The 19,133-nt window shown below is 45.7% G+C and overlaps 1 protein-coding gene across 1 annotated transcript in view; it reads left to right on the forward strand.

Annotated features, from left to right (window-relative positions):
- ADAMTS17 (ADAM metallopeptidase with thrombospondin type 1 motif 17) overlaps positions 1-19,133 on the forward strand; it is a 330,972-nt gene that overhangs the window by 43,140 nt on the left and 268,699 nt on the right. The window contains exon 4 of the mRNA XM_077869670.1: positions 17,674-17,846. Coding sequence (XP_077725796.1) covers positions 17,674-17,846 — 173 coding nt within the window. The remainder of the gene's footprint in view (positions 1-17,673; positions 17,847-19,133) is intronic.

A 19,133-nucleotide genomic window follows, 5' to 3' on the forward strand; every position in this document is an offset into this window, starting at 1 on the left:
TGGCTTAAGATAGAGTCAAGCTTAACTAACTGATGTAAATATAGTTGCACATGAAATGCAATAATTGAAAAATCAAGAGAATATCGAAGACCTGTGTGAGAGCAAAAACTGTCATGCTTTTAGGATAAAATATAGGTATAAATTTTTATTCCCTTGGATCAGGCAGTGATTCCTGAGAAATGCTATTAAAAAAACCCAAGCAACCAACGAAAAGGACTAGAATATATAGTTCTTCAAAGAAGATATACAAAAAAAAACAAAACAAAAAAAGATATATAAATGTTCAATAAGTACATGAAAAGATACTCAGCATCATTGGACATCAGGGAAATGCAAATTAAAACCATATTGAGATACCATTCACACTTGTGCATGATTCTAATAAAAAGATTGACAATAATAAGTATTGGTGGGAACATAGAGAAATTAGAATCTTCATACACTACTGCTAGGGATATAAAACGGTGCAGCCACTCTGGAAAACAGCCTGGCAGTTCCTCAAAAGTTTAAGCATAGAGATACCATATGATATAGCAATTCCACTTCTGCATATGGACCCAAGAGAAATGAAGACATTTGTCCACAGAAAAACAAAAGCCTCTGCGTGAATGTTCATAGCAGCATTATTCACAATAGCCAAAAAGTGGAAACAGCCCAAATATCTGTCAGCTAATGAATGGGTAAATAAAATGTGGTACATTCATGCAATTGGAATCTTATTTAGCAATAAAAAGAAATGGACACTGGGTGTTATTCTCTATGTTGGCAAATTGAACACCAATAAAAAATAAATTTATTATTAAAATAAATATAATCAGAAAAAAAAAAAGAAACGGAGTACTGATACATGCTACAGTATGAATGAACCTTGAAAACATTATTGTAAGTAAAAGAAACGAGACAGAGGACCACATATCTTAGGATTCTGTCTGTATGGAATGTTTAGAATTAGACAAATGTATGAAGACAGAAAGTAGATTAGTGATTTCCTGAGGCTAGGGTTAGGGAAGGAAGAGAGACATGGGGAGAGATTGCCAAAGGATATGCAGTTTCATTTTGGGTAATGAAAATGTCCTATTATTGTGGTGGTGATTGTAAAACCATTGAGTTATATACTCAAAATGGGTGAATTTTATGGTGTATGAATTATATCTTAACAAAACTGTTATAAAAATCAAGATAAAAATATATAATACTTTAATAATCTGTACCTCAAGTATAAGAAATATTTACAAATCTGAGAGATGGACTATGGGAGGAAAAAGAAGAGACTAAATTCTTTTTTTGTACAAAAGGGAAAGCCAAAATTATATGTTGACATTGATAATCAGAAAGCTACATAAAGAATGTTTCTTAAGATTTTAAAGATAACTTATTAATAGAATTGCATACTTAATACTAGAGGTGATAATGAACTATGGTTCACATAGGAAAATGAAGAGGAAAAAGGAACTAAAAGTATGACAGTTCAAACATTATAATTTTTACAATAAATTTCAAGGCATTAAAATCCTCTATTCAATGACAAAGACTCAGAAATGATACTCAAGAGATTACTTTAAAAGCATGGGTAAAGATTTAAACATTGAACACAATTAAAAGGTGATAAAATTGAGAAACTATTTACCATAGTAGTACAAATGTGTAATATTCATTTCATCTATTGATTGCTTATTCTAACATTATTTGTTGAACAGCTACTATGTGCTAAGGGCTATGTATAAGTAATGAATAAACTGACATAGTTCCTTTTCTCATTGATCTTCCTGTCTAGGGGAAGAGACTAATATGTATCTATAAAAATATGTATATATATATTTATATGTTACATATTACACATATAAATACATACATTTACATATATATTAAATCTACTCTTAGGGGGTAGGGTGAGGGAGAGACAGAGGGAGAGAGAAAATTCTAGCCAGGCTCCATGCCCAGCGTGGGGCTCAATCTCACAACTGAGATCATGACCTGAGCCGAAACCAAGAGTTGCATGCCTAACTGACTGAGCCACCCAGGTGCCCCAGGAAGAGACTAATACTAAACACAGCACAATTAAATAATTACTAAATTTGGTTAGTGGTCCAAGAAAAATAAAAATGTACTATGTGACTTAGATGAAGGGGTCCAAGGAAAGCCTCTTTGAGAAAGTGGCATTGAAATTATAAGTACAAGTTAGTCCCATGACTTGGTTAGCTAGAGTCATAATATGTTCAGAGGCCAGAATGTGGAGAAGAGATGAGATGCTTCATGAAGGCCATTGTGATAATGTGGTGGCCTCCTTGGATTTCAGAGGAAGCCAGAGGACAACAGAGGAGGCTGTTCTAGTGAATTTGTCAGTTGACCTAACAGAGGTTTCTACCCCCTCCACTGCTTGGCTGGTTTGCTCATCCTGGTAGAGCACAAGGCTGCTTTGCATGTGGAAGTCCAAGAAGTGGTTGACCTGACTGTAAGGGAACAACTCACCTGCTAGTGACCTGGTAGAGGCATTGGAAGGTTGTGAGTCAGAGCCCCATTACTAAGAATCACCCTGGTGTCAGAAGAACCACGGCCATGCTCAGGCAAATGTGCAAGAAGAGCAGGTCCTTTTGTCCTGGAGTGTCCTGAGCATCCGGGAAAGGGCTCTTCGTTTGGGAAAGATGAGCAGTCTGGTGACTGGTTCTAGGCCAAAAGAAGAGCACTTGGACTTGTTTTCCCACCTCTAGGCCTGTAAGTCAGGTGTTCTGAGCTCTTTCTCCATGTGTTAGGAGACATCTGGGGCTTCTGTGAAACTTAAGAGGTCTTTAGAGGAGTGAATGATGTCTTATTGCAAGCTGTTCTGGAAATATGTGGGAATTTAATACATTTGAAAGAATCCCTGACATCCAAGAGCTCTACAAAGGCCAAGGAGATTTTTTTCTTCTTCTAAGCCAATAAAAAGAGGGCGAAAGCATTGTTTGATCCATTGTTCATTCACTTCATTCTCTCATTCCTGTACACATTCCAGAATAGTCACTGAAGACTGCCTGTGTACCAGGTGGCCCTCCTCAGGGTGGAGATACAGAGGTGGGCAGTCTCCAACCTCAAAGCCCAGAAGCTGGGGAGATGTCCAACCAAACATTCTATAGTGTGCTGAGTGCTGTAGGGGTATGGGAGAGGAGTCCCTCAAAACCCAGAAGCCTGAGGAGATGTCTAACCACACCAGGGTGTGCTGAGTGCTATTGGGGGAGGGGTAGAAGGATAGAGCCTTTAGCTTTATTTTAGTTTTGCGTTTAAGTTCCAAATCTATAGAATGGCCTGCCCTCCTTGCAAAGGTGAAGAAATTTCTGAGGTGTCTAAAGTTTCTTGTACTTCCTTGTCAAAGATGAAAGACCACCTGTCAAAAGGAACAATACCCAAGATTCCAACGGGGGACTCCAGGTGCAGAAGAAAAGTCGATTTCTTTACAGGCTTTTGTTTGTCCTGTCTTGCTCTGGTTGAAACATGAGCAGGTTAATTAATTTCTTCCCCCAAGCTGTGTGTTTGGGGAATGTTCTTTTTTTTAAATCTTCCATCAATTTAGAAGATAAAACTGTCAGACACCAGTAGGCTTGTATATACACTTTCAGCAAGTCTTAAAGCATGTGATCATGCCAAGCACTTGCATAAAACAATTTTTCAAATTTGCCAAATGCATCTCGACAGACTCCGGCAAGGATTGTTCCTTTCCAGGAATTGCTATATTGTCCTGACTGTATGGTTATACACACACCAAGTCACACAGGGGTGTGACCTTCCCAGTCCACACTTCCTAGGGCAGGAAGGAAGATGGATATCTTTCATTATGGACTGAATTGTTGTCTCCCTGCCATGCATGTGGCAAAGTCCTAATCTCCAGCATATCAGAATATGACTGCATTTGGAAAGTGGGTCTTTAAAGAACTGATTAAGTTAGAATGAGGTCATTAGTGTGGGCTCTAAACCAATATGATTGGTGTCCTTCCAACAAGAGGAAGTTGGGACATAGATGGGTATGGAGGAGGAAGACCTATGAAGACACAGGGACAGGATGGCCCCCTGCAAGGCCAGGAGAGAGGCTTCAAGAGAAACCCACCCTGCTGACACCCCCAGCTTCCAGAAGTGTGAAGAAATTGATTTCTGTTGTTCGCACCACCCAGTCTGTGGCACTTTGTAAGGACCAACCTAGCAAACGAATAACAGTATCTTTTGCAAGTACATTTAATATTTAATAGAGGGTGAGATGAGGCTTCAGATGGACGTGAAGTGAACGAGAAATGGCAGTATTCCGCCTTAACCGTCAGAATCCCCTGTGTCAGCCAGTCTAAAGAATTCTTATTGGAATTCTTTTCCTAGATGGATCCCTTCCTAGATGGTACCACCTGGTAGTTTCCCTTTTCCCTGCTGCGTTTCCCACGTTGGTGCAATTCTGTCCTTTCCTGATACAGTGAATATGCTTCTCCACCCCTTCTACTCCAGAGCCAGTTTTCCTTAAGAGTTCTGTGCTGTCCCCTGGATGGTTCTGTCATTCTTGGGGTGTTTATTAGGACTGTTAAGTTTTATGTGCTTTTCTCTCTCCCTTGAGAGGGGCACCCAGTGCAAGGCCAGTATTCAGATCTGGGTTGAACTGGATCATCTTTTCTTAGTTGGTGTAAGGTGGGCAAATTAGGAGCTTTGTTCTTCCCGGTGGGGAGTTTGTGGAATCTTGTTGGTGAACACAAGGAGAGGAAAAGAGCAGGAGAAATTGAGAGGAGATGGCAGTTTTCCATGGGCCTGGCTTTCCACCACTGGACGTGCAGGTATTTTGTCATCTCAGGGAAGTGGTCCTTCTATTCTAAGACATTCCAGAAGTATCCCTGTTTCTTTGCTCCCCAACCCCTCCAACATCACCATTTTTCACCCCTCCCTGCTCTGGTTTCAGCTCCCCTTCCACCATCTTCCCCTGGTAGAGCTCTTGCTAAGACTCCCATGTGCCCTTCTTTTGTTGTATTGAGTGTCTCTTGACCTGGTTCTCTCCTGTATTGGGGATGCTGAGCAGCCCTCCCTTTTGAAACTTTGTTTTCTTGGCTCCTGGTCTCCCTTCACCTCATGTGCTCCCTGCCCTCCACTTTTGCCTGCTGCCATATTGGTTCCAGCTCTTCCATCCAGCCATACAGTTTTGAGGTCCCTACGGGATTGGCCTGGGACCACTGATGCCTAAGTGCTGCTCTGTGCTCTCACCTTGCTGTTAAGATCCAAGTCTGCATGTTCAGCAACCAGCTTCACCTCTCCACTTAGGTGCTTCAAGAACACCTGAAATTTAACTAGCCTAGAACCCACAGAGCTTTTTTAAACACCTGGCCCTGAACCAGTGGTCCCTAACTCCTTGATTAGCACAACCATTCAAAGCAGGACAGGATGGCTCCTTGGTGGCTCCTCTTCTTTCTTCTTTCTTCTTCTTTCTTCTTTCTTCTTTCTTCTTTCTTCTTTCTTCTTTCTTCTTTCTTCTTTCTTCTTCTTTCTTCTTTCTTCTTCTTCCTTCTTCCTTCTTCCTCCCCCTCCCCCTCCCTCCCTCCCTCCCTTCCTTCCTTCCTTCCTTCTCTTCTTCTTCATTTATTCATGAGAGACACAGAGAGGCAGAGACATAGGTGGAGAGAGAAGCAGGTTCCCCATGGGGAGCCCGATAGGGGACTCTATCGGAGGACCCCAAGGTCATGATCTGAGCCCAAGATGCCGCTCAACTGCTGAGCCACCCAGGTGTCTCTTTGCTGGCCCTTCTTTCTTAGTCATGCAAATATCCCTAGTAGTGTTGGTGTCACCTTCTAAGTACCTCCTGAAGGTATTTGATTCTTTTTAACTGCTGTTTGCCTCCCTTGTGCTGTTCCCACTGCCTAGCCTCCCCCAGCTTTCTCTCCCCACTCCCACATTAACCTTTGTTCTGATTTTGTCCCGTGTGTCACTTCCCCACAGAACCTAGCCTGAATTGGAACCATCTCGTCTGTATTTTGTCATAGCGTTATCTATTCTTTCTTACAAACATGCATTCCAGTTATAAACTTTCATATATTTATCTGCGCATTTGGTTAACATCTGTTCCTTCTAGAGGGTCACCTATGTGGTGGCAGTACCTAGCACACAGTAGGTTCCCAGTCAGCATTTATTGGCTGCAGAAGTACCTTTCCACCTCACCTGGAGGCAGTGGTACTTGGCTACTTGGTATCTACATGACTCTGACTATGGGCGAAAAGGTCCAGCAGGGCCAGTGTGTGTTTCCTGCCCCTGGCCCTGCTGTGTCCCAAGGCCAGGATGTGGATCGTACCTTCTGTCTAGTGGAGGGACTGATTTTGGATTCCAAGGTTGATCAGTTCTTCATTTGGGATCTTAACCACAAAAAAATAAAATATCCCCCCCTCAAAAAGAAACCCCCAAAACACAACTCTTATTTTCCACCTTTCTTTGTAAGGAATTTACATGAAAAAATGCCTTTTATGAAAATGACTTGGCCTTGGGGGAAGTTATTTAAAGAATTCATACTTGGAGAGCAAAAGTTATTTTTTTCCTATTAAAAAAAAAAAGGAGAGAGAGACAGAGAGAGAGGGCCATTATTTTTCAAGGATGTTGGATTTCTGCAGCTGCCGGAAAGTTCACCTGGCTGGGAGCACTTCTGCACACGTGGAACCATTATTTCCAGTTGGAAAAGATAGCTTTTCTAGAAACAGACCCTTTTTGCTTTGGTTGAAGAAAAAAGTGATGAGAAAGTAATTTTGGGGAGCCTGATGGTTTTATGGCAAAGAACGGTGTGTATAAGTCTGTGGGTGCAGATTTCTCAAACTACATCTGAAAACCCACTGCTGGCTCACTGGCTGGTCATGGTTCCGCCTCCAGCACTTTCCCCATGTTGACTCTCAGTTTGTGTGGCACTGTCCCCACGTCCTTGGATGTGGCTGTGAGAGGTTGTTTGGGAAATCTATAGCATGCCCTGATGTTGGTGCTTCCTCCCTGGAGCCCCCTAGTGACTGGTTTTTCTTAAATGGTGACTAGAGTGTAGGGCAGCATTCCTGTTTATGGCAGTGGGGAAGTACACATCCAGTACCTTCATACTCCCATGGAGGAAAAAAACAAATCCTTAATTGCAGAACGAGGAAGAATCCTTGAAGCTTGAATGAAATCTAAAAAGTAGGTTAAGGACTGACGCTTTCATTTTAGGCTATACCCATTTGTGTCTAGTCAAGAAAATGGAAACCATGCTAAGTGTTTCTAACAGAAGGATTTCACATGGAATAGGTTATATCAGTGTCCATGTCTGGGACCACCAAGGGGTTTAGCCAAAGCTGGTGTGTCGATGGATGTGCCTCTGAGGGTGGTAGGGGAGCTAGGCTGGGAATGTCCCAAGAGCTGGAGGCTGGAGCCATATTGCCCAGTAGTTCTGCTAGAACAGTGCCATCCTGAGCTGAAAACACAAGGAGCCAATGCTCCCTGTGGGCTCTCCCTCTGGTCTCTCTCGGGTGCCCTCGTTGGCAGAGCTGAACAGAAAGTCAGCTAACAAGGGAGTCTGGGAAATGTAGTTTGCAGGCTTCCAGCCCCAGAGCAGAGTGCAGAAAGGATGCTGAGAGACAAGAGACAAATTACCAGTGCATGGGAAACAGAGACCTTTCTGTGAACTGACATCTTTTTAGGCATCCAGTTCAGGCCCAGGTGAATATCTAGAGTTCCTAATTCCTAGACTGAGGACGTTTTCATTATACCCCATGGCTGCTTATTTTAGGAAAGTGGGGCTATTGGACATACAGTTGAAACCATACATCTCACTGTTTTCCATGCTGTTGTGGTGGTGGCATCGGTGCCCTGCGAAAGGGTTTGTGGTGTGATGGTGAGGGTCTGTGTGTGGAAAGCCCACTCCCAGCAGCAACACGTGTCTCCCCCAAGGAGACAGACTCATGGTGTTTTCCAGGCTTTCATGAGAACCACTTGATTTTCATTCTTCTATCCTATGTGAAACGTTATGTATGTTTCACGACTTCAACAGCTGATTTCATGTACAGTCATGTTTTATGTTCTGTCATGTTCGGGATTACAATATTCCCCCCTCTGGAATGTTGGGGGGTAAGTTGGGATGTCAAACAGGAGGGACAAGCTACTCCCTCACTCTTCTTGAAACTCTTGTTTCTATATTATTTTAATTTATTTTTGCATGGTTGAGGATGACCTTCGAGATGTTTGTTCATGCCCTCTGCCCAGTAAGGAATTTCAAAGGCAAGAAGTTGGTTGATGAGCGTCTAGATGAGAGGTGCTGATAGATGGAGAACATGAGCAGCTAGGCCTTGTAGAGAGTGTAAAGGCATCCAAAGTTCCCTGTTTGCTTCAGGCAAAGTTTAAAAATGAGTATTTAGACCCTAATTGTGAGCCACAGTAATAGTAGTGTAATGCTAAGGGTAGAAATCAGACGAGTAGCATGATTTGGATGTGGTATTCTATATCTGACCCTGTGTTAGAGGTTGAGCATGCATCCCTTCATTATTCCCTACATCTGCCCTAGGGGAGAGGAATAATTATCACCTTGCTCTCTTAATGAGGGAACTTGCCCATGGTCACCGCTGATTCTTTTTTGTTTGTTTAAGATTTTATTTATTTATTCATGAGAGAGACAGAGAGGTAGAGACATGGAGAGGGAGAAGCAGGCTCCATGCAGGGAGCCCCATGTGGGACAATCCCAGGACCTCGGGATCATGACCTGAGCCGAAGGCAGATGCTCAACCACTGAGCCACCCAGGTGTCCCATGGGCAGATTCTAATCAGCTCTGTCAGGTGGTGGAGCTGTGAGCCTCTCATGACCAGCTTTGCTACCTCCTTAGGTGGAGGAAGTGCCTCATGGGAGAGTGTAATTCTAGGACATTTGTGTGAAGTACCCTAGAAATTCATCTTGATATTAATGAGGAATTTCAAAGAGTCTGAAAACATTGATTCAACTAAGTATAATTCTTGAATTCCTACTATACTCTGGGCAATGCTCAGCAGGCACTGTGGTGCGTTCAGAAGGTGATGTTTGGGCTTCTGAGCTCACTGTCAAGTCCAGCAGGCAAGCCTGGACCCATGTTAGATTGCAAAGTGGATGTTAATAGCTGCAGAGTTTGGAGGTAAGCAGGGGATTTGGGGAGTACTCCAAGCCCCTCGAGGTTGGCCAACAGGATCTCCCACCTTAACAGGCCACAGAAGTGCTCTCAGGCACTCTTGGTGGACCCAGGACTCCAGTCTTCTGCTTGATCTGATCTGAGAGGTTCTGCTCTTCCCACCGTTACTTTTGTTTTTCTGGATTTGAATTAGTTTTGTTATGTGGCAGGTACAGGGGGAAAAAAAACCCATTCATGTGTCCTACATGGTAGCCTGGGCAGCCTACGCTGAGGGAGCCGCAGACCCCTGGTGCCCTGGGGGTTACTGGGAGGCCCCTCTTGGGGCTTGTGCCATGAGGTGAAGGAGTGGGTCTGCCTGCTAGACAGCACCCTTCTTATTCCAGAAGCCACTGTCACCGTCTATGACCTTGCATTGTCCTTTCTAACTCAGGGCACTTGTCACTCTCCTTTCTTACTTCTGCCCCACTCATGCCCTCCCCATGTTATGTGGGCTGCCAGGCCCTCCCTGGATGGAAGGGCTAACTTGAAGCACACAGTGCAATTTTTGCTGGAGTTCCTTTTGTGGAGGGTTTAATTTTAGGCTCTTTGGCGTCAGAGAAGCTTCCTATCAGATTTGAGGAACAGAATTCACAATCACATTTGCCATAAAACATTGTGGAAAATGCTGCCCCAAGCATCACCAAGAGGCCCCTATGTCAAGTCCTACTGGTGTTTTGTTAGAGGTCGGTGTTAGGTACACCTGCCTTTCCCTGAGGAATGGTATACTTTTGCCCCTTGGCGGAGGGTGAGAAAACTGACCAGCAAGCATGTTTACCTTTAAAAAAAAAAAAATGTTTTTCCTGATTTCAGGAAACTCAGAACCAAATTCTAAGGCAGAATGGATGGGTGAGACCATTGGCCCTGGATTCCTAGTCAAGTGGGTTGGTGGCCCAGAGCTAGATAATTTGCCAAATTTTCTGGTGCTTCAGCTTGCTCCTCTGGAGGTTTGCATGATGACAGTTTGTGACTGACACAGTGTGGGCCTCAGAGCCGGGTGCCTGTCGCCTTGCGTTGGGTAACGACTCTGATTTTTATCACCAGAGCTGCCATGCTGACCTTCTCTGTTAAGCGTATTTGTGTTTTCTTTTCTCTGGTTGTTAATATCTCTAATTTCAGTCTGTCTATTTTGGGGGTAAGTCACCTTAAATCTTTTACACTCAGAGGTAAATCATGAGGGTGCTTGGCATCTGTGTCACTCCCTGTCCTAGGGTCCCTGATGCGGTGTTCCATCTACTGGCACTGGATCTTATTTCAGTGGAAATTGAGGGAATGGCCATTTTTATAGATTCTACCTTTGACCCATTTGCATGAGCAGATTTGCAGCTCAGAGTTTCCTAAAAACTCACCTGTCAACCGTCAAAGAATCATGCAAGGGATGCATTTCGCACTGAACCAAGAGATCCAGATCTGTCACTGTCCCACCCCAGAGGATGTCATCTTGTGGGGTGGTAGCTCCACCAGAAGACCCCAGTTGCCCCTCACAGTGGACATGCTGACCACCCCCACATCAGTCCCTGATGAGGAGTGATAGCCTAGCTCCTGGGGGCTGTGATTGGGACCTAAACTATAGACAAGGGGAGCACACAGCTCCCTTTCACAGAGACTGTGTTCCTTCATGCTGGCATGGCAGGTGTGACTTTATCAGTCCCCAGTATTCATGGGTGGCTGGTGCATTCCATCCGAAAACCTTCAGATGGAAGACTGCTCCCTAGAAGCAGCTGTCCAGAGAGTGTCCTTGGACAGCCCTGGGGCTGTTTGTGTCCATAGGAATAGGGTGTGAAAATGAACGTTCTACCTGAAAGGATTCCTTGGGGGAATCTTATCTTAAAAAACAAAATCCTCTGCACCCAAATTATGGGTTGGGAGGACTCTTTTACCGTTTCAGAAGGTTTCTCTGTGGGCAGTTGTGTTCCTGGGATGGTGAGCCTGGGCTGGCTTCCTCCACCACCTCCTCCTGTTTACACCATTGACTGTGCCCTTGTGGCTGCCATCTGCCTTTCTGAGCTCTCTGTGGCTCATGCGTTTCCTCCTCATCAGCATTGAGAGGGGGACTTAGGGAACCTGCCTGGGTCACACAGTCAACAGGGACACCCTCACTGTAGCCTCCACAGGCCCCTCTTGTGTCCTGTCTCCATGAAGAATGACAGTAGTCAAGCTACGCCTTCTTGAGCACTTACCATGGAGCCAAGCACTCTGCTGAGGCCTCCAACTGGGATCTGGACAGCATCCTGGTAAGAGAAGAACCGTGATGCTCTCTGCTTCACTGACAAAGCATATGAGACAAATAGAGGGCGAGAGATTTATCACAGGTCAGACAAAACAGCTGAGCAGCCAGGATTGGAATCCAGGTGTTTTGTCTTTAAAACCGTGTCCTCGACCAGTAAGTCACTGCCCCTGCCACCTCCAGCATAATCCTCATCATAATGAAGGTGCCATTTATTGAAGAGTCAGAACATTCTGGGGAATGTAGTATGTGTTCAATGAGCATTTCACTTAATCACTACAAACCAGGGTGATGAGTATGAATATTCATATGACGCTTAATGTCTGGAGCTTGCTCAACATCCCATTGTGGCTCCCGGTTGAGCTAAGCACACCATCTGGTCTGCCCCAAACCACAGCCCTGTTTTGAATTCTTGTCATCAACTCTGTGGCCCTCCAGGTGCAGATCTCCCTTCCCTCTGACCACTGGGGCAACACTGCCATGGTCGTGCCTGTGCAGACCCCTCTGCTAGTACTGGAAGGGATTCCTCACCACAGGGCTTAGAAAGGTCTCGGGACGATTGGGTGCAAATCACTGAGTTGGTGTCTCAAGGTGAGAATGAAGCACAGGTGGCCTTCCTCTGACCACAGGCAAATTCTGTGTAGCGTATCATGATGGCACCAAGGGCTTCTGATGGGATTGCCTTTTTACCCTGTCCCTCAAGGGAGCTGGAGAAAACCTGCGGTCAGTGTGGCTAGGTGAATATCCTGTTCTAGAATCTTACATTTCCACTGTACCCTTGTGCCTGGTACAGACATTTGTGTATCTAGACCTTGAATGTGGTGTGTGGGAAAAGCTTATATTTCTGGCTTGAAGGACAACACGTTTAAGTCTAAATCTTTCCTTTAACTCTGTAAGCATGTTGGACACCCCAGGCCTAATTCCCAGCAGTAGCACCCATCTTGAGCTTCTTGGCCTGAAATGCCCTCTGTCCGAGATCTTGAAGGGCCCAATGTCCTTGGGCAGCTGCCCCCCTGTCCTCTACTGTGTCTGTTTTCTCTCTGACTTGCCTCAACAGCTGGCATGGGCTTGTTTTTTCTCTCTCTTGGCACAAAGGTGACCTGAGGTCTTCCCTGGAAATGACATTGGTAGACTCACAGAGTAATTCTTCTGGCTGTTGAACTCTCACACCAAATATTTTGTGATCCATGTGTTGTTTTTCCCTGGTAAATAGCTAAAGACTCTTTATTTTTAAACTTAAGAAATATCTGTTTCATACAGAGCTTAATAATTCACAATTGAGATTTTTTTTTAGTTTGCCAAGAGCAAAACTCCTAACTAAAATGACAGTTTATGTGTTTGTTCAGCCTTTTTAGTAGTCTTCAAATTCTTAGAATCAATAGTAATGTGAATATTCTAAAAGCACCACATTTAGAATGCCCTTTGAGTTTCTTTGTGTTTTTCTCTTCCTCCTCTTGGTCCAAAAAGAGACTTGGGGTATCATACATAAATACATAGAATTTTCTTTTCTTTTCTTTTTAATATTTAATTTATTTATTCATGAGAGAGACAGAGGCAGAGACACAGGCAGAGGGAGAAGCAGGCTGCCTGCAAGGAGCCTAATGTGGTACTTGATCCCAAGATCCCAGAATCAGACCTGAGCCAAAGGCAGATGCTCAACCACTGAGCCACTCAGGTGCCCCCTAGAATTTTCTTTTTTAATGGATAATGGGGGCAAAGGGAAACTAAATGTAAGAAAAAAATTGTATAAAGCAAGAGGTTGAAAATCTACCAAGTCAGCCCCAACTCCAGCAATGTGCTGGCAAACAAGACCACTGGGTGGACTTGGAATGATCCCTGGTGTCTGTAACAGCAGGAGAAGGCCTGGAGCCCCACTGGTCGTGGTCTGTCCTCATCAGGGTGGTAAGGGCCATCTCCCTCATTCCCACAGTGGCTGGAGACAGCAGACTCCTGAGCCCAGTGTGGAGGGCCCTCCAGATGGCTGCACACCTGCCCAGTTTGAGCTTTGACCTCTCCAGTGAGGTCTGGATCCAGCACCCTTGTTATTCTGAAATTGGCCCTTTTCTTCTTACTTTTCAAGATGCTTATATATAATCCATGAAAAATAGTGTTGACAAACATTGTTAGAGTGTATGTACACAGTTTGTGGAATTGAAGGTCAAAATGTATTAAGGTACTGTTCTCGCCATAGGGAAGGAATGACCCTCAGAAGTGATGGCCGTGGAGCTACTGGCAGAGGGATTGATGACAGGGGTAGGGAAGAAGCAAGCTTCCCTCCACCCTCCTGTTCTCCTCTGCCACAACCCCCAAGAAGGACACGGGCATGGAGAGGGAATACAGGTCCTTGGTCTCTTATCTGCAATTCCAAATCCCGGATTTTTTTTAAAAAATTTTATTTATTCATGAGAGGCACAGAGAGAGAGGCAGAGACACAGGCAGAGGGAGAAGCAGGCTCCCCATGATAAGCCTGATGTGGGGCTCAATTCCAGGACCCCAGGATCATGACCTGAGCCAAAGGCAGATGCTTAACCGCTGAGCCACCCAGGTGCCCCAGGATTTTTGAAACTCATTTTGTGGAAGCCCTGACCTACCCTGATGTGAGGCTCCCAAGTGTCTTTCTTCACCCCTTTAATTCATCTTACTGTAGAAATAGTAGTGCCTTTGGATAACAGCTTGCTACCCTAGACCTCATTGAAAGTGGTAATCAATATTCGGCATGCATACCAGATTGCTTTGCAAAAATCTGAAAATTCTGGATTCCTGAAACCCATGTGGCCGCAGGAGTTTGAATCAAGGCTTCCCACCTCTTCCCTTGAGTGCAGGGACAGGACAGAGCACTAGAGCACGTCTCTGCATCACCAACCAGCCTAGTGTGGTTCTGGTGTGACAGCCCCATTGAGCAGCACTCAGTGCGAGGAGTGCAGACAGCAGGACAGCAGGCCCTGGGCAGCTGGGAGGGATAATTATGCCATAGCTGCTAAAGAGCCCTGACCAACCTAGAGACCCTCCAAGCAGAAGGACCACTGCCAGACAGGGCTACTCAGAAGAGCTGTGCCCTGTCTTCCTGTGTGGGTTCTGCAGCACACAGCATCAGTTTCATCATGCTCAGCACAGAACCCTTTCCTGAGCTTTCTAGGGTCCTCCTACTATTGTGCCTCAAATTCGGATGGCAGCGAGGAGCCCATTGGCCATGTGTAGGCAGAGCAGGTGGGGGGAATCCAGAGCCGAGCCAGGCAAGCCTTGGGTTCTAGGGCTAAAATCACCCAGCACTGCCTAGCACTTGACTTCAGCTTGTGATTGGGAAACAGGGATTCCACGTACCCACTCACTCATCCATCCATGCGTGCATTTGTTCAGTGAATATTACTCCATTCCAAATGTGCCAGGGGCTGGGAACCATGAAGGAAACACATGGGATAGTCGTAGTGAAAATCCTTTAAAGTCTAGAGAGAGAGAAGGAGGGAGGGATAAATAAATAAATAAATACATACATACATACATACATACAACCAGAGCTTCTGACCATTGTGTTTTACTGATATTTAGTATTCAGGGCACATGTCAACCTGCAGCATTTCCCCCTGGACAACACTGTTTATTAGTTCTCTGCCGTCCATTGAGAGGGAAAGGCAGGTCTTTGTATTTGAAAGTACTGTGTACTTGAAAGACTGATGCCTGTGCAACCTTTTGTTAAAGATAGATTGGTTGATTGATTGACTTGAGAGAGATTGATTGATTGATTTAAGAGCGAGAGAGTGTGTGTGCCGGAGCAGGGGGGAGGGGCAGCGGGAGAGGGAGAAGCAGACTCCCCACTGAGCAGGGAGCCCAATGTGGGTCCCAAGACCCTGAGATCCTGAGCTGAAGGCAGACCCTTAACTGACTGAGCCATCCGGCCACCCTCCCCCAATGCAGCATTTTGATATGTTGAATGTCCAGGTGCAGTTTGCCCCTTTGGTCTGGGAGCAATGGGCTCCTTTTCTTAGAGACTGCTCAGCTCAAACAAGTTCAAAGTTCACCATCTTCCAGAGAGAGATGGCTAATGTGTCCTCTGGGCCTTGCCAAAACTACAGCTCCTTATATATGAGAACCTGAAAACAGGACACTGCGAAAACAAGTGCTGAGCATCTGCAGATGTGAACAGAAGTTGGAGCTGCAGCACCACGTGGCTCCTGGCTAGTTGCCTGGGAGAATGTGGGTGTGCTCATGACAGCAGAGCCCTTACTTGGGTAGCCCTTCACTTCCACTGTGTTGCAGTGGGAGCAAGGTGATTTTTTGGGGTGTGTTTTTTTTTTTTTTTAAGTTTTTCTTCCTTTATTTGACGGTACACAAACAGGAAGGTGAGGGAGAGGGAGAAGCAGACCCCCAGCTGAACAGGGAGCCCAACGTGGGGCTCGATCCCAGGACCCTGAGATCATGACCTGAGCTGAAGGCAGATGCTTAATCGACTGAGCCACCCAGGTGCAAGGGATTTTTTTTTTTTTTTTTTTTTTTTTTTTACAAATTCCGAGTTGGACAGGCCAACCTGATCCAGGCAATAAGTATGTGGCAAGCAAGCACCCAGAGCCCAGAATTTGGAAATCACTGTGTTCCTCCTGCCTTGTGGTCAGAGATGAAGTGGTTGCTGAAAGTGGGTATAGGTTTATAAAGAGACCTCAACAAGTGGCATCTTTCTTTCTGCCCACGTGTAAGGCCTTGCGTTCTGTCTTCAAATGGACTCTTACCTCATTCCACTGCTGAAGCCTAGAAGTCTTTGTGGGAGGTGGACCTGGCTCTGGGCAAGGAGAGAACCATCCTGCAGGGCCAAGACATTCATGTGTTTCATTTTGTATTTCGGTGGCTAATTAGATGACATGTTGCTCCCCCATGCCTTCTGTATTGTGGAGAATTTAAAAGTGACATTTGTGTTTTTCTAAAACTCACCATTTTTTTAAAGTAAATTCTAGTTCATTGTCTACACTTGGGAAATACAGAGGAAAAAAAGGAAAATGAAGATCACATATCCCCTACCACTCATGTTTTAGTTACATTCTACCTAGGTTGGTTGGTTATCTTCTGTTTGATTGTTTGTTTGTTTATATTTATGTTCTTTCAGAGCCTGAAGGTACTTGTGTGCTAAATCTTTGCAATATCACAGCTTAACTGTATATACAGATTTAGTCCTGCTTCTGTCTACATCGCTAAATAATCTTCACAAACGTGCCTTTCATGGCTACAAACTTGTTTTGCCATGGCTGGCTTTCTCTGTGGTTGGATACTTAGATTGCTTTTTGTTTTTCATAATTGTAAATTATATTGTGCAGAGTATTCTCGTTTGTCCATTATGACCCATACCTCAGGCTATTTCAGTGTGCTTTTTGGCTCTGGAGTGATCAGGTCACACTATGAAGCCATGTGCTACGTAGGCTGCATTCCCTACATGGAAATTGTAGCAGAGGTGACTTTTGTCCTCTCCATAGGGGCTAGTGCTCAAAATGGTTATAATAGTTGCCAAGTTTAGGAAGTGCCTTTCTGTTTACATACATTTGGGTCCTGAAAATGGGTGCCATTTGCATCAGCCTTTAGTGTTGGTCAGAGGGGTTTCTACCAACAAAGTCTAGGTCACCCTCACACAGCAGCTTGGCGCACCCAGACACTCTGATTTGGGCTCTAATTGATCACGAGGCCTGCTGATCCACGTAAGATCTGATAGAGAAATCGGTTTATCTAAAGAGTCAGCAGAGGATTACTGATGACCCTTCCCTGTGTTAACCAAAGGGCACACTTGCATCTTGGCTGATGTGTGTGTGTCACACATGTGATGTGTGTCATGTGATCTTCTTTTCTGATTATGTTTTGTTTTTCTTTGAAATGATGCTTTGTGATTATTTATGTTTATGACTCCTCATTCATGACTGTCAACACAGTGGCCAGAGTGCCACCTCCCTGGGTCCCAGCTATCAGCAGTGGGAAAAGCCCTTTCAGAAAGTCTGGCTGGTTCTCTGCCATTTACCTGAGGTGCTTTCTGATCTCTCCCCACTGGGCCTAGGCTTCCTTTTCCTCCACTGACTTTGCACTGCTGTCTGCTTTCCTCTAATGCGACAGGTTTTCTCTTCCCTGATATTCAGTCCCATTTGCCTCCTGGGGCTTCGATGTGCCTCAGCTCTACCTGTAGGAAGTGAGCTCAGGACACCTCCCCCCACCCCGACCCTATGATGGGGGAGGTCCGGCTTCTGGCCACTGGAGGCTGGCTATTCTCAGTGAGAGTCTCAGTAGAAGGCTGCTTCACTGTAGGGTCTTGGAAATCAAAATGCCAAGGACTGCATGAACATCTCTGTTGTTTTCTAGAAAAGAAGAAGCCAAGGAAGGGCAGGCAGTCCCAGGACTGGCGGGAGCGGAGGAACGCCATCCAGCTCACCAACGAGCATACAGTGGAGACCTTGGTGGTGGCTGATGCCGACATGGTGCAGTACCACGGGGCAGAGGCTGCCCAGAGGTTCATCCTCACTGTCATGAACATGGTGAGTCTTGAGTTGGGGTCCTGACCTAGGCAGGCTCTGCTTCCTCCTTGATGAGTGCTCTGTTCTTGTCTTTTGCCCAGCTAAGGAGGAAGCTGGGTTGGGGGATGGAGACACCCACGGCCCCGTGACCCCTCAGCAGAGGGGGTCAGGGGATGCATCCCATGGGAGAGGGCCCACCCACCCACTCTGCCCTAGTGTGTAGTTTCAGTGCCTGGGTCTGCTTGGTGGTTGTGCCCGCCCTGCCATTCCTTACCAGAGGTTTGCCGAGACCTTTCCTAAATGCCAGACCTCCTCCAGGGGGATTTCGAAGTTGGGCGAGTCAGTCCCTGTTCTAAGGAGTCATTGGTCTTGTAGAAGGAAACAGGATCCAACTTGAATGTGAATCAGCTCTTTCTGTGTGCCATGAGGGCTGGACGAGAGTCGGGGGGGAGGTTGTCTGGTTGAGAGCACAGGGAAGGAGCCATAAAGCCTGTGTCTACCTCTCTGGTGAATGGGAATAGCGGGAAGCTTTCACATGATGGGTGCAGGGGGAGGGCCTGCATTCCTCAGTTTAGACACAGAAAGACTTCTGCATGCATCTCAACCCCACACATCCATCCACTCCCCTAACAAGCATTTTTGAAGCCCACTGGCATTGTGTTAAGGTGTTGGGGATCCAGGTGCAAAACAGACCTGGTCCGTCTCTCAGAAGGCAGTGTTATCAGCAGACAGATAAAACCCCATAGAAATATCTGCAGTGACCTCTGGGGTCCAGGTGGAGGGCTGCTGAGTGATCTTGCAGCATAGAGTCTTCAAGGAAGAGCTGACCTTTGAGCTGAAAAGAGTAAGAGTTTAAGAGTTTGCAAGATCAGGAGAGGGGTGGCAGGTCCTGCAGGGGTTGTGGTAGGAGCTACATTTGTGGGAGGGCAGGTGGTGTGATATGGCTGCAGGAAGGAGTGGGTGAGCTCTAGGGGTTTGGGTGGACACTGGAGCGGGGCATTTGGAGAGGGTGTCCTGAGGAGTGGTGCTGCTGAAGTAGGGAGGAGGAGCAGTCCCACAGTTGTGCTTGGTGGGGACTGGAAATGGAGAGTGTGGGGGAGAGAGGATCTGAACCACAGGGCAGGAGTGAGAGCGGAGGAGGTGCTAGCCCTGGTTTCTGAGAAATATGTGTTCTTCATCTGCACAAACCCAAGTTCTCCTGGTGGCTGGTTAATGATGGGTTGCTGTGCTTTGGTCTGCCCAGAGGAAGCCTGGGAGGAGGGCTAGTGGGGCTGACTCCACAGCAGACTCTTTCATCTGTAGTTAATT

The sequence above is a fragment of the Canis aureus genome, chromosome 2 (assembly GCF_053574225.1).
Source record: "Canis aureus isolate CA01 chromosome 2, VMU_Caureus_v.1.0, whole genome shotgun sequence".
Lineage (NCBI taxonomy): Eukaryota > Metazoa > Chordata > Mammalia > Carnivora > Canidae > Canis > Canis aureus.